Below are 21676 nucleotides of genomic sequence, written 5' to 3'. Positions count from 1 at the left end.
CAACGCTGAGAGGAAAAAACAAACAAAAACAAAAACAAAATCACACTTGGTACATCGCAGAGCTCCCGCTTTGGAGTCACGCATTGGCTCATGTCTTTATCAACTTCATCAACATTCTCCTCTTGTCGTTGCTACAGTATTTATCACCGACGAGTGAGCCGCTTGGAGTTTCTTTCTACGACCGAGTATCAGCGCCACGTTAAGGGAAAAAAAAAAAAAAAGGAATAAGAGGAGCGATTCGTTTTTCATTTTGCTCTCGAGAAAAACGTCGAAATGTCGAGAGCGAAGTTGAACTAGAATTTTCGAGAATGAAGTTAAAGTGGTAAAAAAAAAGTTGGAACCTGAAGAATGAAGTCGAATCGTCGCGAATAAATTCAAGATGTCGAGAATGAAGTTTCACAAGTATTTTTGAAAATAACATTTGGGCTTTTTTTCTCGACATTTCAACTTCATTACGCACATTTTGACTTTACTGTCGACATTTCGTCGTCATTCGCAAATTCTATTTTCAACTTTATCGTCAACATTTCGACTTTATTGTCAAAACGTTAAAAAAAAAAAAAAAAAAAACAAAAAACCAAACTTCCTCCTCTAATTTCTTTTCTGAACGTAGCCCTCGCGCTCCGTCGTACCTCTCTGACGTCCGCCGCTGACAAAACAAAACTTACACGTCACATGTTTGGGAGATCAAGATTGCGAACAGAAGTGTCCGAAAAGGCGTCCCGTCGACAGAGAGAACGAAACGATCCCTCCTTCAGAGAGGGGGGGGGAAGAAAAAGAAAGTGAAACAGCCTCGGTTAGTGAAGCTCGAGCTCGACGAGAGGCGGAAAAGTGGGAGTGGAAGGAGAAGCTTCGGTCTCAGCGGTGTCAACGGTCACGCCGCGTTATCGAACACTGTCGCCGCAGAACTTAAATAATAGTGAACACCTCTGTAATGACATCGCTGTGCAGGCTTCGCCGGAAGAGGCCTCTACAAGTCCCCGTTTCTCCGAAGCACGAACGACTAAAGAACGTTGCACCTGAAGACAAAAAAACAATTACAATAGAAAATGGTTTGACACTTCAGTTACCACTATACGCTTTACTCACACGTTTCAACTGTTTGAATTCATCAGTCAGCTATCAAAAGTATAAACAGGTTTTTAGGAAGGAGTGCTTTCATTTTCCGTAACGTGCCCGTGCCCCCCACCCACCCACCCAACCCCACCCACACCCCACCCATGTGTGCCCGAGATATAAAAACAACAAAAAAAACACCATCAAAGAAAGACGAGAAGAGGGTGAAGCCTTTGGGCTCGTGGTTTTCCTCTGTAAATCTAGCATCATTAAGGCATTTATCTATCCAGTATTGCTAAAAGAACAGCTAACGTTGGACATGAAAAGATTTATCTATGTATGAATGTAACATTTAAAAAAAAAAACAACAACTGACACTTCAGGACAAGAGTGCAAAATACTCATATAAACCAAAAACACCTGTTCAGTCCCTAGTGGCCTAGTAAGTACCGAGCGTCCTTTACAAGGAACCGCGTGGATGGCTAATTTGCTCTGTTAGCTACGAACATGCAAAGTGCACACTTGTTTAGGAAAAAAACCACAAAAAAAACCACAAAAAAACCCAATGAATTTCTTCTTACTTACAATTTCCAAATGTTTGGTTTCGTCTGCTTAATCTCGATAGCAACTGCAAGGATATAAAAGTCTTTAGAAACTGGTGGTGGTGGTGGTTCGGAATAAAAAGTCGGTGCGGTGCCGACGCCGGAATGCTGCTGTGCCATCTTTACGTCTAAAAGGAGTTCGATACCCAGGTTTGTTTTTGTTTTTTTGTTTGTTTTGGTGGGCGTTTATATCCAAGTGAAGGCTGTCGTGGTAAAAACGAGTCTGCACAAAAAAAAAAAAAAAAAAAAAACGTCAACAGTGGAAAAAAAAAAAACGAGTCGGCAGAAAGTCTGAGGTAATAACTAGCTCCGTGTTGAAATGCCACTAAACCACACAACGGGGGAAAAAAAATAAAAAAATATTGACCGTTCACATGAGAGGTGCCGCCGGCGAGAAGCGGCAAAACACGGAGAAGATCTGGATGAGGTTCAGAAATTCGGAACACAAAGGGAAGACAAAATATCGAGGAAGACAGTTGAGGTCGCGAGAAGTCGGGTTTTTCTCTCGCCGGCCGGCCGGCCGGCCGCTCGAAGCTGCGGAAGGTGGGGGGGGAATTCGGTGAGCGGCCGGTTCTTCCGAGAAGTCCGAGAAGAGACGAGCCCCGCCTTCGGTTCAGCAGCCCCCGTGGGTCCAACTAACAAATTAGTGCAATTTAATAAGAGACCACCGTTTTCATGCTCTCTGAAAGCTGCCTACACGCAAATAAAATAAACAAAACAAAACAAAAATCCTATGAGAAGAACCTCCGGTAATGGAGAAATCACGGGGGAAAAAAAACCCAAAACAACAACTTCACCTTGATGTTCAAAGTCCATCCTGTTATACATTCATAAAAGAGGGTGAAAGATGAAGGTGACGGAGAAGGAGAAAAGTCCTGCGAGGTGACCTCGGGTTCTTCGAGGCGCCGCCGCCACGACGGGTATTTTCACGCCAGCTGCCTTCCGGCGTTCCCGAATTCACCCGTTCTTGTCTCCGCCCTTCTCTCCCGCAGCCTGAAAACGCCATCACGGGATTCGTGTAAATAAAAACCGGCAAGGAGACGGACCCGGTACCGATAAGATTCGTGCGGCGCCACTCACCCCGGGCTTGTGGAGGACGTTGTCCTGCAGGCCGAACAGGCTCCCCCCTCCCTGGCCGCCCTGCAGGGGGGAGACGGAGGACAGCAGGCCGGGCGGCTGGGCGATCATGGGCGAGCCCGGCGTGGAGGCCAGCGCTCCCGTCAGCGTGAGGCGCTGCAGCTCCCGCTGCCGCTGCAGCATCTGGCACACCACCGCCTGCTGCTCCTGCAGGAGGAAGAGGAGGCGGCGGGATGAAGAACATCTGGAAAGCTGATCGGACGCTGGTGACCCCAGCTAAAACCACGTTTTGTTCTTACAAAGATCTGAGAATATTCGAATGATGTTTTCAGCCAGAAGTTTTTTTTTTTTTTTTTTTGTGTGTGTCCAGAAGGTTTTAATTTTCAGAGAAGAGTAATGTGCTTGGTGGTAACAACTTTTTACATATTTTTAACATTATTCAAAAGGTTTAAAAAAAAAAAAAAAACACTTCCAGCTGAAAGTCTTTCAGCTGGGTCGGTCGGTGAGAACAAAGTTGTGAAAGACGTGCTTAAAAACTGCTGACATTTCAGATAATCCCTCCATGAAGTGCCACAAACACAAGAGAAACCTCGTGGCCGTCCGACTCCTCCGACCAGTCAGACGTCAGTTTCCATCCATGTCTCTCCGGACTCGTATCAAATATGTCGGAGAGACTTTAAAGAAGGCGATGCTTCAAATGTGGAAGATTTAAGCTGGACATCCAAGATTAGTGTCTCCAACTCAAGTATCTGACCCCATATTAAAGATGGTCCCGGTCTCCCCTTCTGCTTATCAGTTACGGAGCTGATGGCGCGAAGGTGACCTTCGACCTTTTGGATCTAATACGTCACGTCGTCATTTTATCCTATTAAGACACGTGTGAACGTATAAATTCTTGAGAAAAAAAAAAAAAAAAGTGCCTTTTGAAGTCACAGTGACCTTTTGGCCTCCAAAATCTGTTCAGTTTAATCCTTCGGACCGAGTGGACATTTGTGCCAAGTTTGAAGAAATTCACCAGATAACGCGTTTATGAGAGTGGGACGGATGGATGACGGGTCCGACGCGAGGTCACAGTGACCTTTAACTACTACAAGCCAATCTGTTCGTCTTGGATGCCAAGTGAACGTTCGTGCCGAGTTCGAAAAAAATTCCCTCGAAGCGTTAAGAGAGAAATCGCCTTCACGAAAACGGGGGACGTTTTGTCGTAATTCGTGTGAATTCTGAAGTCATGGTCACCAATGTGTTTTGCGGGGTCACAGTGACCTTTGATCTTACATATCCAATCAAAAATATAATCAGTTGAGTTTTGAGACCAAGTGAACGTTGGTGCCAAATTTGACAAAATTCCCTCAAGGCTGTCTTGAGATACCGTGTTCACGAGAACGGGACGGACGACCCGAAAAACGGGAAGCGTGAGGTATAAAAGCAGAGCTGTTCACCGGGAGCACTGAGCCTCACTTCCACACCGCCGGCCAATCACGTCGGATTGGTTTAGTTCAGACACACCAAGGATCTTACGTCAAACAGGTTTCAGTTTCTGCAGCAGCAAACGCGACGATTATTCCGTCTGTATTCTTTTTTTAAATAAACTAAACCTGCAGCCTCTCAGCTGTAGAAGAACTGCTGACTCATCCTGTTCCTCTCTCATCTGTGAACACTTCCTGTTTCTCTGGTGTCGGAGCGCAGCATCTTGCACCGGCTGAAGCTTCGCAGCCACACAGGAAACCCTCTGGTTTCTATATTTACTGCGTCACAGCGCCTCGCTGCACCAGACGTTCACCAGTTTGCAAGTCAAATCAAGTCGTCTGCTCGGCTGCTGCTGGAGGCGACTCAGCAGGGTTACTCTCACGTCCACCTTCAGCAGGCATTATTAGTTATTAACTAACTACGTATAAAGTATTATTAACGGCTGATATTCCAGCTCCTTAGTGGGAATCTTTTGGCAGGAGGTCATTGTTGGGAGACGAACCATTCAGCAATATGAGGAAATATGAAGGAGTAATTTGTTTGAACGTGTTAAGTTTGTCTTGGATATAAATATGATTTTAGGACTGGGTAAATCTAAAAAGTCTGCTGTGGGTCTGTGAAGCCTCTTTAGGACGGCTGCTGCTTTTAAAGCGCATTCAAATCGACCTGATTTAGCTCGCGTCTCGATCACAGGTCGTCATTGACTGGCAGAAACCAAAAGGTCAGGGGACGTGATTGGCTGTTAGAGGCTTTAATTAAATCCAAACAACTAAATATTTCACCACCCGTGTGATGGTCGGGCGTGTCAGCGAGCTAAAGATTTATAACACAACGGCCATAAACAGACTTGTTTGGAGAAAATCGTCACGGTAACAACATGGAGCCATAATTCTGGGTGAATGTTTAAATTTGCTGCCTACAACTAAACAGTTCGTGAACGAAGCGCGGCGCAGCGATGCACACGGAGCAGGAGGAAGCTACGACCTCCATGAGGAAGTTTTCCAAGTGTCGTCTTTTGATCAACATCAGCACCCGAGTTCAACACGTTTCTGTTACGACTGGAACGTAAACTATTTGTGATTTCACCACGGACCTGAAACTGGAGCAGAGAAAACATCAGATTTCGCGTCAAACTCTGGAAACGGTCAACAGAGACCCTTGAAATGTTTCAGAAAGTCTACGGCGACGAATTGTAGCTGCTCCGCGTGCGTCACCGTGCGGCGCTCCCACTCACGTTTCACGACGTTTTGATCGCGCCTCGTCTTCCGAAACTATCCAAAGAGAAAAAAAAAAACCCGGGAGATCCCACGAGGAGATTGTGAAAACATTTGAAGCGTGCCGGTGAGAACGAGTGAGAAAAGTGAACGAAGGGAGCGTCCTTACAGGCGTGAAGTTCTGCGAGGTGAGGAACTGCTGGAGCTGCTGCTGCTGCTGCTCGAGGAGAAGCTGCTTCTGCTGCTCGGACAGGAGAGACGACCTGCAACACACACGGCGTCGCGTTAAGACGGCCGACAATCATCCGACACAGTGCGAGTGTAATTATTCACTTAAGGCAGCCGTGTCCTTCCGGTGGTTTGAGGACAGACGGAGGAGGGGGGAGGGGGTGGGGGTGGACTTACGGGCTCACGCTCTTGGGCAGCTGGAAGCCCTGTGCCAGCGCCTGGGGGTTGAGGGGCGGCGGCTGGGGCCGCAGGGCCGGCAGCGCGCTCTGAGGGGCGTTCGGCCCCGAAGACTGGATCACGCCGTTCAGGCCGCCCAGCACGCCGTTCATGATCAGCTGAGGACTCCCTGCGAGGGACGCCATGAACCCGCCCACCACGGGCAGCGAGGAGCCGCAGCCGCCGCCGCCCAGACCGTCGCCCAGACCTCGACTCAAGCCGTTCATCAGCGGTTGGCCGAAGGGGGCGGGGCTCTGCTGAGGGGGAGGGGTGCTCTGGAAGGAGAGGGAGGAGCTACTGCGGGACGGACTACCGGAGTGGAGCTCCTGGAACGAAGGCAAAAGAGGGGATCAGCTGTTAATACCGGAGTTTACTGTAAAAAAAAATAAAAATAAAACAGGAACAAGAAGTATCATCTGTAATTTAATCCTATAAAGAGGCTTAAAAGGCAAAACTGACGGGTCTGCGTGGTGCGTTCAGGGTCAGAAAGGATCAAGGAGTTTCTCACCTCCGACGAGGTAACGAAGGAGGTGTCATTCAGGAAGCAGCTTTTGGACAGGGGGCTCTTATTGGTGCACAGGGGGTCTGGGGAAAGGAGAGGCGGAGGGTCACACTGATGTTTCGATCTGTCACAACATATGTAGCATCTAACGTCGATAAATGACCTGAGGTGTGATGGAGGAAGGAGGGATGCATGGGGGGGAGGAGGAGATGAGGTGGAGCTCTACGCGACACGGTGACGTTAAAACAGTGAGGGGGACTCTGACCTTGGCTGGACGACAGGAAGTTGATCTGGGCGGCGTGAACGTGCGGCGAGAAGGACACGGCCATCTCGGTGTTGAGCAGCTGCAGCCGCTCCTTCTTGGCCGTCAGGCTGAGGATCTGGTCCTGGAGGCGCTGGTTCTCCTGCTGCAGCGAGTGGAGCGACTGGAGCATCTCCACAACTGAGCGGCACGAGAGGAGACACGAAGCATTTCAGAGGCGGTCTGCAACGATTCCCACACAGACTTTTACTTGGGCACAAACCCACATACATTAACAAACACTGGGTTTCAACCACAGACTCTACATAAAAGTGTTCGTAGCTTCCGGCTCTGAAAAGTGAAGCCGATGCGGAAGTGTCTTAAGCTGCAATACCACCGGGTGCCACTAGAGGGCGACTCCGAATAGTCCCCCGGCTCCATCGGCTCCCATTCAACTTCTCTCATTAAATACAAAGTCAAAAAATTTTCTCGAAGAGTTATCTTGGTGTTGTTAGCTAAAGTCGCTCCTTCTTATTAGTTTTCTGGAGGTCGAGCTTAAAATAATCCCGTCATTAATTAAAAAAATAAGCTTCAAAAGGACCTGGTTTTGGGGGCGTGTCTGTTTGATTGACAGGCCTTGTGGTGCAGTCAGGTTACGGCTATCGGTGGGCGGGACGTAGTATCGTCGGATTTCCAATTAGATCGAGTCAAATCCACCGCTGGCTCCTCCCCCCCAGCTCGTCCAAATATGGTCACTTCCTGCTCCGAACCGCTCCGAACTAGCAAGATGGCGCCGGACAAAATCCGAACTCGAGGCTTTGTAAACAAACCGTTCACAATCCAACTGTTGGTTGCCGTTTGCCGCAAGATGCATCAACAAATGCTTAAAAGGACCTTCTGAAGTATCATATCATCCCAACAGAACAGTTAACTCTCAGAGTGCTGGGTCTGCTCGTGGTTACTGGTTTCCAACAGTAGAATCTTTCAGGCCCGTCTCCTGTGGAACCAGTTCTGGTCCAGGAGGCAGACACCCTACCCACTTTAAAGATTAGGAATAAAACTCTCCTTTTTAAAAAAAAAAAAGATGAGTCAGGCCAACACTGCATCACTTTGCATCTTCTCTCATCCTGTAGTTTTGTGTTTTGTCCTCTCTTGCCAGTAGGATTACTTCCAGACAGATTTTCATGAACCGGACTCCAGATAACTCGCGCACTTCCGAGTTACAGAGTTACCAGCGAGTGAAAAGTCCCATTTTTTTCAATTTAACTATGACTGAATGGAGATATTCATCCTGCATGTATCAGGATAAATCAGTTAAGGCTTAACTATCAACTGATGCACGGTGGAATATCTTTGATAAACGACCGACCCAGTAAGCTGAACATGGCTGTTTGAGTCCACTCTGTAAGGTTGCGCCCCCACACAGGTGTTTCCAATTACTCTGCTCTTCGGGCCCCGGTTAGGGTTGAAGCAGAAAAAAAGAAGAAGAAAAAAAAAAAAGGAGGTCACAGAACTGAGGCTGTGTCCTGAAAAACCTCCAACGTCTGCTGCTTGACTTCATTTTATCTTTACTCAACATCCCACAATGCAATGTGACGTGACTGGACGGCTCCTGGAGGTGGAGAAAAAAAATCCTCCATCTTCATCCTTTTAAAAAAATTTTTTTTTATTATTAAACACCTCTGGAAGATTCACACGAGTATATTTCGTTTCATTTCCTGTGTCACTTCAGCAGCGGCCTGAGGGAGGAATTTGATCCCTTTAAACGTTTCCTCACTGATTTTTCGCCCACACACACACACACACACACACACACACACACACACACACACACACACACACACACACACACACACACACACACACACACACACACACTCCTCTGTCTCATGTCTGCAGGGTGGAGCAGCTCCACACACTCATTAGGCTGAAGCAAAGTCATCCCTGGAGCACAGATACGTATATTTAAGGAGAAGACTGAGGAGGTGTTTCCTTCAGCGAGAGGGTGGAGGGAGGAGATTTAGAAAAAAAAAAACCAGTTAGGAAGCTGTGAGGAAAGAAGGGACCCGATTTCAGGAGAAGAAATAAATGGATCGAAAGTAGAAAAACGATGACACGAGCCGAGAGTAAAAAAAAAAAAAAAAAAAAAAGGAGTGAAGAATAGATTCGAAAACAAGTGTCAGCTGATGAAGTCACCGCAGAGGAATAGAACAAAAAAGCCGCTTTCAGTATCGAGTACATTCATCGACTGTAAACGGCAGCAGATTGTCAGCGTAGAGGTAAAACACAATCGAGTGCAGTTCACACCGTATATTTTACAGAGGACTGCAGCAGTTTTTTTGCAGGTTTCCCGCTCCACAAGTCAAATGTCAAACTCTCTTGACTTCCACTGGCTACAAAAGCTGAAACTCCACGACCCCGAATGAACAGAAAAACAGGCTGTCGTTGCGCATTGAGCGGACAAGAAACAGACACATTGTTTTACTCCCGTCAAGTTACGAGCTCCAGTGTGAAAACCTTTCACTGCTTAGACACAACTATGATGCGACACAACTCGGGCCTGCGCACTTTTATAAACACTCGGACCAAAAAAACGAAAAAAACAAACAAAACTGCAACGTGCAAACACTTTTTCAAACGAGAGCAGCAACAAGGACTCTCTCTCCCATATTTAGGAGATCTATCGTCGTTTTACAAACTTCACGTTCGGCTTTTCTGTCGTCTCGTCTCATCGCTCAGTATTTCAATTCATCATTTTGTAGCCGAAGCTCCTGAACTTTACATTTTCCTGCACGTTTACTTCCCTCAGCACATAAAATAAAAATATTTACTGAAGTGTTCGACACTTGTTTACGAAAAAAAACCAACCAAAAAAAAAACACTCGGCCAACACAGTCAACACCTGAAATAACAAAAAAAAAAATTAAAAAGACTTGGGAAAAATATAATATTTTCATGAAATGCATTTCAAATTTAAACATGCAAAAAAAACAAAATCTGTTTATATTACACGACTTGGCCCCCCAAAAATTATTAAATCCCCTGAAGAGCTTTTAAAAGTCAGAATTATATCTGTATCACTGTCTTCCCAATTTAATGTACCTCACTGTAAATACACACACCAGTACTTATTTAATCTTATTTCATTGAATTGTTTATAAAACATTATAACAGTTGGAAAAATGTTAATTTTACTTTAAAATTTGCTGAAACTGAAATAGAAATTATGTAAAAAAAGAAAAAAATTGAATTCCCTGATATTCTCTGACCTGCGTTGTTATGTGACTCCTCATCAAAACTGTGAACCAATGAGTGACTTCTGCCTCTCAGGTTATTTTAATTTGAAGGATTTCAAAGGAAATAAGATTGACGTAAAGACAGAAAAACCTCCCTTAATTTCGGGTAGAATACATTTTTCTCCCTTTGATCATCTGGTGTTTTTTTTAATGTGTGAGCTGCGTGTCGGTCGTCTCACTCACTGTTGACTCCCATCTCTCCGTTGCCGTGTTTCTCCAGCAGCAGCTCGATGTGCGAGCTGGCCGGCGGGACGTTCTCGGGCCGGGCTCGCACTCCGGCGCCGAGCCCGTCTCTCTGGTCGAACAGCAGAGGAAGACAGCTCATCGGAGACCTGCGAGCGGAGGGGGGGGGGGGACACGGCGGACAGGAAGTCAAGAGAGTAAAGGGGCGGAGGGGGAGGGGGACGCAGGAGTTCAGCCTGCGTCTCTGGAGGTTGTTGTTTTTCTTTTACACAATTGATGCAGTTTTCATTTTCATGCGTCCCGGGACTCGACACCAAAAGACAAAAGGAGTAGAAGACGGAGACGTACTGCGAGGACAGACTCTCCCTCGGCGAGTTCCCCTGACACGGGAAGCGACAGTCGTCGAGGTCGGACTCTGAAAAAAATAAAAGAGGACAAACAGTCGTGAGCTTTACTTCCGTTTACTGAATCACTGAGGCGTTGTGCACCGTCAGCAGATTTTACAGTCAGGTGTTCGAAGAAAAGTGTCAGAGGAAGTGTCCTCCGCACACCTGGCAGTGAGGTCTGGGCTTGACTCAGTAGTGGCGGCAGCGTCGGCGCTGCGGACAGGCAGCTGGAGAACGGCTGAGAGGAGGTCAGGCTGTAGGAGGCGCTGGAGCCCGGGTGCACCTACGAGACAGGAGAACGTTAACATCTGTCTGACAAAGTTAAAACATCTGGAGGATACTGAAAATATTTCTGTTGTTCATTTATTTTAAAAACACACAACGGCAACAAAATAGATATTCCAGTTTTACACGTCAGCAGAAACAACAATTGGCCTTCGAATGTTCAGCATAAACTAACATATTACTGTCGTTTTGTTGAACATCTGATCCACATTACTGCAGTCCCCCCCCCCCTTTTTTTTCTTTCGGCCGTGTTTGTCGTACGTTTAAAAACAAAAATGTGTATTAAAAACGCGACACCTCAGTCCTCTGCGTGACGTTTACCTGTGCGATTGACGCGGCGCTGATGGACGGAAGAGACAGCGAGGAGACGTGGGACGTGAGGAGTCCTGAGGAGAGAGGGGTGCTACACATGCCCCCCCCCAGGGACAAGGAGGTGCTGCAGACGCCTCCGCCCAGAGACAGAGGGGTGCTGCAGACGCCCCCGCCCAGCGTGAGAGGGTCCTTGAGGCTGGAGTAGATACCTGAGGGAAAGAAAGATGACGGTGTCTTGTCGTCATTTTTAAAATCTCAGAAGCTGTGAGAGTCCTGCCGGGTTTGAGGACACGAGGGAACGAAGGAAGAAAGTAGGGCAGGAAGTTCGTCACTCAGACATTAAAAAAAACAAAACTCTATCTGGGGCATTTTGTTCTGCCTCACACAGATTGAATAAATACTCAGAGGCAGATTTACTAAACATTCTGAAAGCAGAGAAACAGGATCTGTGTTCGACTCTGATGTTCAGATAAGCTGCCGGAAACATTTCAACACTTCAGAGTGGAGCTGCGAGCAAACACGGCAAAGTGCAAACACACACGCACAGGAAGTTCGACCACACACACACACACACACACACGCACACACACACACACACACACTCGCTGAGACTCACCGGAGCCGAGCAGCGAGCTGCAGCGGCCTGTGGAGAAACTACCCGCGGTGGAGGAAAAGGAGGAGGAGGAAGACGAGGAGGAGGTGGTGGAGGAGGAGGAGGTGGTGGTCGCGGCGGGAGAAGGAGGAGGCAGCGCGGAGGGGAATGCGGGGTGGAGGATGGAGGAGGGGCTGGGGTAGAGAGAGGAAGTTAAGGCTGGAGGAGGAGGAGGAGGAGGACAAACAGGAGGAGTCGCCGCGTGGTGGTGGTGGTGATGGTGCTCCTCGTCCCTCCTCTCTCGGTTCTTGCTCCCCCGCGGGCGCCCCGGCCCGTGGCGGCTCTTCTTGTTGCCGCGGTGCCGCCTCTCCCGGGGCGGCGGTGGCGGCGGCGGCGGCGGGGGCGTGGCCTTGTCCTCCGGGCCGGCCTCCTCCAGGATGGGCGGCGTGCTCAGCTGCTTGCAGAGCGACTTGGAGGGCTTGTAGTCGCCCGATGACGAGGAGGAGGAGGAGATCTTGCGGATCTTGCTGCTGCTGCCGAGGCCCGACGAGGACGTGATGCGCATGATGGAGCCGAAGGTGGAGATGGTGACCTTGTTCTCGAATGGGCTGGCGTTGCCCTCCGACCTGTCGTGACCTTGTGACCCCGCCAGTGGGCCGTCGGCGGGGGTCAGCGCCGGCGGCTTGTGGTATTTACAGTCCTCCTCCTCTTCCTCCTCGTCTTTGTCCGCCTCCTTCTCCTCCTCCTCCTCCTCCTCCACGTCCTCCTCGTGGACCGCCGGCCGCCTGTGGCGCTCTTTCCGCTCCTCCCCGCTGTGGTCGTCGCCTCCTCGCTCGTGGTCGCGCTCCAGACGGGAGGACGAGGAGAACTGGTGGAAATCCTGAGCGGAGGACAGCGAGCCGCCTGCAGGACAGACACACACACACAGTTACAAACAGACACACGGACACACGGACACACACACACACACACACACACCTGACTGAAGGTTTCGTCGTTCACGTGGTACCTGTGTTGAAGGGGCTGGAGGAGCAGGAGGAGGAGGAGCAGCTCTTCCCGGTGCTTCCCGTCTTCTTGCTGCGGTGACCGTGACTGTGTGAGCTCAGCTTCTTGGGCTTCCCCTCGCCTTCCTTGTTGCCGTGGTGACTGGACGAGATCTGTCCAACAGACGCGGGACAAAACAGAAATAATGAAAACCAGACATGACTCGTCAAAATGATCTTTTATATCATGAGGCCGTGTGACGTCGGGTATTTTAAATCCCACCTCCACAGTGACAGACACATTTGTGTTTTTGTTTTTTTTACCTTCTCGATGCTGCTGGTCGTCACGGAAACGGAAACAGAAGAACTGAGGCTGTCGGTCGACTTCTTGTGGCGCTCTTTTGGCCGAATCTTATCCTTATGGCTCTGAAAACACACACACACACACATATCTTTAGAATTTATTTTTTTTATACCAGTACCAACATGATCCCATTTTACCAAAAATATTTCTTACCCTGCATTCCGAATTGCACACTACTTTTTTTTTTTTTTTTAATAATGACGGGATTATTTTCAGATGGACCGCCGGAAAACTAAAAAGAAGGAGCGACTTCAGCAAACAACACCGAGATAACTCGTGGAGGGAAAATTCACCGACTTTGTATTTCATGAGAGAAGTTGAATGGGAGTCTACGGAGCCGGAGGCTTTTTTCTGAGCCGACCTCTAGTGGCGCTCGGTGGTATTGCAGCTTCAGGCACTTCGGCATCGGGCTCGTTTGTCAGACGCGGAAGCTACGAACACTTTTCATACACAGTCTGCGATGCGACCGCAGTGAGGCTCACCTTCCTCGGTCTGTGGTGGTGGTGCTGTTTCTCCTGTGACGGGGAACTAGAGCGCCCCCTGGGATGAGTGAAGGAGCTGCCTGTGTTTTCACTGGAGCGCAACTTCTTCTGCTGTTAAAAACCAGAAGAAGAAAGTCGTGAATGTAAAATGAAATCAACTTTTGCGTGTTGTTTTTCTTCGAGCCGGTTAGTTTAATAGACGGACGGCGAAACAGCTCGCCGAGCACCGCCACTCTCTAAACATCGCTACTACTTGTTTATTGAATTCGAAAGGAGAAAAACAATTTGTTGTTGTTTTCACAGGAGCTTCACAAGGTGAACTCTTTATCAGTTGGGCAACATGACTTTTCAGATTTGTGACGTCACCGCCGGTCGACCGGGCAACGACTCCAGGAAGTAAACGCACCGGGCCGGCACTTCTGTTGTGTTTGTAAATAACAAACAATCCGGCACCACGACCTCACACAGAATAACAGCATGAAAAACAAAAAAAAGGCGAAACTCTGTCGGGCTGATCCACGACAAATGTTATAGTGCATTAAAACAACACGTTTAAAAGGAGGGTTTTCTCATATTAGTTGTGTTTTTGTTTTGTTTTGTGGTTTTACCATCTTGTTGTAGTGATGTTTGCAGTAGCCACAATATTTGACGTTATCGGCTTCTGGTCCTTCTTCCTCACACAGCAGACCGGCCATCTGAGCACTGAGCACACAAGAGGTTGCGGGGTCACAGGGGAGAGGAAACAGGAGAGACACACACACACACACACACACACACACACACACACACACACACACACACACACACACACACACACACACACACACACACAGACAGCTGCACCTGGGTGTTGCCAGTGTCGCCTGAAAGCGTTTGATCCCCGACGGATTAAATCTCGGATGTTTTACCGATGCTTGGTCATTAATACTTTTCATGCATTTTATAACAAATATTGCAATGATCCAAAAGGACATGAAAATGCAGAGCTTTTTGGTAAAATAACTGACCACCACCGCCCGGACACCAATGAAAAACCCTGCGCGCGCACACACACACACACACACACAAAAACTAACACTCACCAGGTGACGTGGAAGGCCTGTCTGCAGCCCTGGCGGTTGCAGGTCATGCAGGCTCCGCAGGCCGCCTTGCTCTCCCTCCCCTGGTCCTCGCAGATGTAACAGGTCTGGTGTGGAGACGCATCAGCCGTTACTCTCATTATTAACAACAGGTGTCGCGGCGGTGTGACCGGGGGGCTGTGTGTGTGTGTGCGTGCGTGTAAGTTCGCGTGTGATGTGGATCATTGTTTGACGGCGGTTGCGGAGAGGATTGAAAGACTGCTTCTGCAGCTGGACTGTAAACGATCAGGAAGTTTTTTTTGCTTGTCAAGACAACAGATGAGGTTTCTTGAAGCAAAACTGTTGCCCAGATGTTGTAAGAGAGCTTTTATTATCCGGATAAGATATGCAAAGCATACAGATGTGAGCCTGCAAAAGCAAACACACACACACAGCTTTTGTGTTTCCACTTTGTGTGTGTGTGTGTGTGTGTGTGTGTGTGTGTGTGTGCTGCAGAAGAGGCCTAGGAACAGGTGCGGGACAAAGGAACAGCAGGCTCCTTTACCTTTTTCACTCCGTCCCTTTTCTCTCCCTCTTCCTCCCAACATCCCGCTCAGCCCCCGTCTCCCCTCGGAGGACGGCGGTGGCTCGCAGACACGACCGACACCGAGCGCGGAATAAATAAATAAAAAAAAAAAAGGGGAAGAGTTTCTTCTCGAGTTTTTCGCTGTCCATTGTGACGCTGTCGAAGAATGCGGGCGGCCAAAGTGCGGATGAATGGCTCTGACGGGGAGGAGGGTGGGGAGGGGAGGGAGCTGCATGCAATTTACTGTAGCTGACGCGGTAATATGAAACCGGGCACTCAAACACTCGCACATGTACATTTATATGCAGGCATGCACACAAATGCGCTCCGAGCACGTATTGATTTCTTTGTGCTGTGCGTTGCTCTGGATCCACTTCTATCAAAGACTTTACCCAGAAGAAGAAGAAAGCTGGAGGGACGGCTGATGTAGGGTGACAATAAAACGGCAGGAGACTCGTCTTGCGTTTTTGTTCTGTGGAACATTTGACTGTCGGGTTTCTGAGCGCCGGACTCTCTGGGGTCTTAATATCGTTGCGTTTCGTAACTCAACATGTCGCCGAACAAAACTAAGGTGTCGGAGAAAGCGGCGGTCAAATGTTCAGAAGAGAGTGTGCGATTTGAGACGCCGCTGTTGAAATCAAAGTACGACACCAGTAAGAGTACTAACGTGGAGGAGTATTAGATTTAGTTTTAGTTTAGAGTTGTTTTTAGTCGAGTTTAATATTTGATTTAGCTTATAAGTGAATTTTATTGATTTATTTGACAATCTATAAATACATTTCAGTTGGTTTTATTAGTTAGTATAACCGTATACTGTATTTTTAGTGTTGTAGTTTACAACTATGTGCCTGTGTGTGTGTGTTATTGTTTTGGGTTAGAAAACATTTGTATGAAAAGAGCTCTACCAATCACGTCTGATTGATTGATTTGATTGTTTTATTTTTTCCGTTTTGTCGCTTTGATCGTCGAGAAATTTCGTCGAGTTTTTTTTCTCTCTCTCTTTTTCTGGTTTGTGAATAAAGTGCCATTTTAATGTGTTTGTTTGTTTGTTTTATTTTTGTTGTTGTTGTTGTTGCATGAGCTCCAGAAAGAAGACGATCCAAATAAATAATAAAACATGATTATTTCTATCATAGATTATTTTGGGGGGGATTAAATTTTCTTTAATCAGTAAAAAGTCTAATTCCAGAGCCCAAGGGGAGGCCTTCAGTTTTTTTTTCCCCTCTGACCGACAGTTCAGAATCAAAGAAGATTAAATTCTTAGTAAAAAAGCAGGAAGCAGCTGGTGGATGATTATTTTTATTTTTACTCTATTTCCATCTGCTGTTTGAGCTAAATGTATTTCTTTGTCGTTCCTCAAACTGCTTCTCCTTCTCCCCCATTTCCCAGAATGCCTTGCGGCAGCCTCCGGGGAGCGGCCGTGACCTCAGTACGTTCACCTCTGACCTGCAGGTGGAGGCAGCGACGGCGCCGAGAGGCAAAAACTGGTTTTCCCGTTAAGGAAGCAGCCAGAGTTGAGCTGTTTCCTGCACGTCATCGAGCTGCATCATGAAGCTGCTTTTGTTATTGGCCGAGAAATTGTTGTTTCACTTTTACTTTCTGTGGGATTTCTGACACTGAAAGTCCCAACTCTGGATATTTTTGTGGCCTGGAACCAAAACTTGTGTTTAAATTGAACTTAAAGTGGAGAATTTAATACTAAAAAAGTGTATTTTTCACCTACTTTAGAATTAGAATGACCAATTATGAACAACCTCAAACATTTTTATAAAGATATCAATGTAATACCTGAGTTTAAGTACAGACATTAAAACCATAAAAACCTAAACACCGTATTCTTATCAAAAAATACATTAAATTTAAAAAGGTAATCCATTTTTGGAGACTTTCTCTCTTCACGACAAGATCCGGATCTAAGAATCTCAGTTACGCTGCAAATTCAGCTTCTTTTTTAGCCTCATGTTTTGGAAAAAGAAGTACGCCGAATTCACTTTTGACACTTAATAGGTATAATTACATGACCCTGATGCACAGTTCTATTCCTGATCCTGATTTTGAGGCCGTTTTCTCAGAATCAGGAGATATTGTACAGGCTAATGGCGCAGGAAGAGGAGCAGAACAGAAGTTGCCCGAGAATCTTCGTGTTTTTAACATTTCTTCAGAATCGAAGTAGTTCGTTGACAGTTGTCAGTTCATCCAGCAGCATACAGTAAAAATAAACTGTTAGTAGCTAATTCGGCTTAATTAAGTTTTATAGGGCACCCTCCTCTGATGAAGACCGACAGTGTGAGCGGCGTGTGTGTCCGTACCTTGATGTATCTGTCGTGGGGGACGAACTGCAGGATGATGGGCTCCATGGTGAGGACGTTGGCGAACTGCACCTCTGGGATGTAGAGCGCGCACACGACGTGGGCCCAGCCTGATGGGCAGAGAGAGATGGGCAGAAGGTCAGTGGTACTGATGAGGCTCTTTATGAACGAGTAATGGAAATGTACTGGAAGATATTTACCTCCGCTGTCTGTCCTCTTGAGGGCGCCATCTTTGTGGGGACACAGCTCACACCTCTGGGACAACACAGGAGAGAGCAGAGCATGTTAGGGAGGGAGGGAGGAGGGAGGGACGGATGGAAGGATGATGGATGGATGGATGGATGGATAGAAGGATGATGGTTGGATAGATAGATGGATGAATGGATGGATGATGGATGAGTGAATGGTTGATGGATGGATGGATGGATGGATGACGGATGAATAGATGGATGAGTGGATGGATGAGGAATGAGGGATGATGGATGGATGGATGAACAGATGGATGGATGGATGAGGGATGAGTGGACGGATGGCTAGAAGGATGATGGATGGATGAGGGATGATGGATGGATGAGGAAAGGATGGATGAATGGATGAACAGATGGATGGATGGATGAGGGATGAGTGGACGGATGGCTAGAAGGATGATGGATGGATGAGGAAAGGATGGATGGATGATGGATGAATAGAAGGTTGATGGATAAGTTTTCCTTGCTTCCCTATTATATCATATCGTGACTGTGCGCTACCAGTCGAGATGAGAGATCGACGTCCATTTCAAATATAGCACATTTTAATTAAACGTAATTTCACATAACATAAACATCTATTTTTGACACGCAGTCCTGCATCCAGATTAGTGTTTGGCATTTTATAAGAAGGGATTTGGGGGCACCTCTGCATTATTACATGTTTATATTTCTAAAACATCAGTAAGGTCAGAAATACAGCTCCCGATGATGCTTTTTTTTCCAACCAGTCCAAGTTCTAGAGTTTATTTAGCTTAAGAAGTAGGAGAATTTTCTCAACCCCCGAAAAAGGAACATTTACTCCTACAATTTAGCAGAAAAATTCAAGATTAAAACCAACAAATTTGGAGATACGTGAAGGTGTGACCTCAACGTAGAGGATGGAAAGTACAAAGAAGCATCAAATGGACCGGAGTGGAGTACAAATACCTCCAAATTGTACTACGGTGCAGTACTCTAGTAAATGTACTCGGTTACTTTACCCCACCGGTGTCATGCTGTGTGTGTTGGCGTACTCACCACGCGGGCCGCCCGCTCTTGTGACTCACACTTCCGACAGAACCACGGGCCGGTGGGCACCTGGACGATACCGTAGCATGCTGGCAGACACACACACACACACACACACACACACACACACACACACACACACACACACACACACACACACACACAGAGAAAAGATTCCAACGTATAAACAGTAAAGCATCCACCTGATCTCCTCCATATTATTTAGATTTTCCAGTGTATAATGTTTTTTTTTTTTTTTTACACACATCTTGTGTTGACCTGTTAAAGCTGCTGTCATCCTGATCAAAAATCATTCCAGAGCAGTCTTTGATATAAAGTTGAATTTAACAGAGACGGATCTCTGCTCCACCTGATGTTGTCCAGACTCATCTTTCTGGGTCACATTTTAACAACACTTTCTCAAGACTTTAGGGAACACAATCTTAATTTATTTCCGAGGTGCGAGGCGGAGAGGAGTCCGAAATCTGCCCCTTTTTCCCCTCACGGGGGTCCCACTCGGAAACACCTGAGATCCTCTTGAGCTATCTGCTCCTCAACAAAGCGAGTGGACACAACGTAACACGGTGTCCTAAACCGGCGGGCCTCACCGGGGCTGCACCGCCGCGCAGACGCACGCCTCCTCCTGCAGGGTGCAGCGGACCCGACCGGGCCAGACAGCCCTCACGGACCTCAAGGGCCGCCGAGGCGCCATCCGGGCTCGGTGTCAGCACCGCCTGGCCCTGTGTGCTCGATCATGTGTGCGGAGAGGAAACAACAAACAGCACGCCTGCCTGCCTACCCCTCCCACACACACATCAACACACACGCACACACACGCAGAAACACGCACGTAGACAGAAGGCGAACCGACCGATCTCCGGCAGCCTCCAGCCGCCGGCTCGGCCGCCACAGCTGCCCCGGTAATCACACGCTAACGGCGGCTAACGTTACCTTGGTGGACAGCGACGCTGCAGCCGTGTCCATCACAGTACACCAGCGGATTCTCAGCCCAGCCTCGCTCGTCTGAACACACGCAGCAGCCTCCGACCATTTCCCGCATGCTGCTCCCACATGAAGAAATGTATTTCCCCTCCCGGCAACGGCTCAGACCTCGGCCAGGCCCGTCAAGTGGTCGTCCCGGACTCTAACGCCGCACCGGGCATAGTCGTGGGCCGCGTCCGTCGCGCAGTTTTGGCGCAGCGGAGAGACGAAATCTCGGCGTGGGGTTTGTGGTGCTGTTGCTACGTTTTTTCCGTGATGTCCTCCCCGTCCCCATAGAGCCGATGCAGTGCGCATGCTCAGATCTGCTCCTCTGGGTCGGAATAAAAGTCACAGCAAAGGCAGCAACTTGTTCTTGTTTTGTTTTTGTTTTTTTAACACGAACCTCCTTTTCGCCGCATGTTATCAGACTATTAACAATAAAAAATAAAACGTCACCCGTCGGATTAAACCCAACCTGCGCACCTTGTTCTTTAATAAAATGAGATAAGTAAAACATGTGGATCAGTCAGTCAAAAACCGCTGGCTGCGCTCTTTATCAAGTGCGTTGCAACAGCGCCATCTGCAGGATTTAAAGAGAATAACGGGGCAACAATTACAAGCTATTTCACCATCCAGTGTCCTGACCTGAAATGAAAAACATCCTCAGTGTGAAAAATACACCTGCAGGGTTTTCCCTGATATTGTAAGACGGTGCAGCACCTAAACCACTATAACGTCACTACAACCTCCGTTTTACTCGTGATTACTATTTCGTTATGGCAGACAGCGGATTTAAGAATTAATATCGTAATGATAATAGTCGAAAATTACATGGAAGTGAATGTTTTAGTCAAATTACTTGTCAGACCACAGGACAGTTTTCCAGGTCTCGTCAGTCCATTTTAAATGAGCTCGAGCTCAGAGAAGGCGGCGATGTTTCTGGATCATGTTTATATCTGTTTTTTTGTTTGCATGGTCGAGTTTTAACCTGCATTTGTGGATGCGGCGATGAACCGTGTTCACAGACGATGGTTTTCGGAAGTGTTCCTGAGCCCATGCAGTGATTTCCGCGACAGAATTGTGTCTGTTTTTAATACAGATCACGGCCGTCCAATATTGTTTTTCAGCCTTGCCCCTTGTGTTTAGAGATTTCTTCACATTCCCCGAACCTTTTAATGATTTTATGAACCGTAGATGATGGAACCCACAAATTTACATCGAGAAACGTTCTGAAATTGTTGCACTATTTGACCACACAGTCTTTCATAGAGGGATGAACCTCCCCCATCTCCACTGCTGAGACTCTGCCTCTCTCAGATGCTGTTTTTTATATTCAATCCTGTTGCCAGGTAACCAAATTAGTTGAGATGTTTTCCAGTCTTTTGTTGAACCCGTTCCAACTTTTTTTGAAAACATGTCAGCATTAAATTTAAAAAAAAATTAACATTATTTTCATAAAACAATTAACATTTCTCAATTTAAACATTTGAGATATTGTCTTAGTTCTATTTTCAATTAAATGCGGGTTTACATGATTTTCAACTTTTTGGGGGGAAACCGGATTGTACATTCGTATTTCTTTTCATTCCGATTTATTCAGTGAATTTAAAGTTTGATATGATCCACAAACGTTTGAATTCGATTCTTTCTTTTTTTTTTTTAAATGGCTTTTTCTCGAAATGCAAACAGAACAATATTAGTTTGTCCCTCTGACGCAGACCGAGGTTTCATGACTCAAACATGATTGATATCGATGATAGTGCATCAGCATAGATTATACTTTGAAGTCTGGCTTTGAAGCAGGTATATTACTCAGTCAGCAGATGTCAGCAGAAGCTTTTCATGTTGACTGTGTTGACGCTCTTTGACTCTGGAGTAAACTCTGTCTGGGTTTCGAGGTGGAAATTGGACTTCACAGTCCATTCCCATTTCCCTACATGTGTCTTTAATGCTCACAGGTTGATGTGTCACAAAAATACCCGGTACGATTTTTTTTA

The 21676-nt window shown here is 47.1% G+C and overlaps 1 protein-coding gene across 1 annotated transcript; it reads right to left on the bottom strand.

Moving 5' to 3' along the window:
- Positions 1 to 2201: 2201 nt before the first annotated feature.
- Positions 2202 to 20005, bottom strand: LOC138634655 (protein AF-17-like). The gene is made up of 20 exons (XM_069721707.1): positions 19650 to 20005; positions 18708 to 18787; positions 17640 to 17694; positions 17440 to 17549; positions 14569 to 14672; positions 14095 to 14188; positions 13487 to 13597; positions 12965 to 13066; positions 12667 to 12814; positions 11682 to 12560; positions 11075 to 11274; positions 10634 to 10751; positions 10431 to 10497; positions 10083 to 10231; positions 6628 to 6804; positions 6369 to 6445; positions 5822 to 6186; positions 5586 to 5679; positions 2739 to 2942; positions 2202 to 2651 (listed from the first exon to the last, which is right to left on the bottom strand). Exons 1-20 carry the CDS (start codon positions 19756 to 19758, stop codon positions 2616 to 2618), a joined length of 3279 nt encoding a protein of 1092 aa, XP_069577808.1. The 5' UTR covers positions 19759 to 20005; the 3' UTR covers positions 2202 to 2615.
- Between the last annotated feature and the right edge of the window lie 1671 nt (positions 20006 to 21676).

This window comes from Brachyistius frenatus, unplaced genomic scaffold, assembly GCF_029030835.1.
Source record: "Brachyistius frenatus isolate BFR_SWC_R1_liver_20210118 unplaced genomic scaffold, ASM2903083v1 Contig_271, whole genome shotgun sequence".
Lineage (NCBI taxonomy): Eukaryota > Metazoa > Chordata > Actinopteri > Embiotocidae > Brachyistius > Brachyistius frenatus.
Note: the sequence above shows the minus strand (reverse complement) of the source record. Positions and strands in the feature narration are given on the sequence as shown.

Excerpts from the sequence above, each read along its gene's own strand:
- LOC138634655 (XM_069721707.1), bottom strand. The coding sequence starts at position 19,758 with ATGCGGGAAATGGTCGGAGGCTGCTGCGTGTGTTCAGACGAGCGAGGC. Across the intron at positions 17,695-18,707 it reads AAGAGCGGGCGGCCCGCGTG|AGGTGTGAGCTGTGTCCCCA; the intron begins GTGAGTACGCCA and ends GTGTTGTCCCAG. Across the intron at positions 5,680-5,821 it reads CTGCCCAAGAGCGTGAGCCC|GTCGTCTCTCCTGTCCGAGC; the intron begins GTAAGTCCACCC and ends TGTGTGTTGCAG.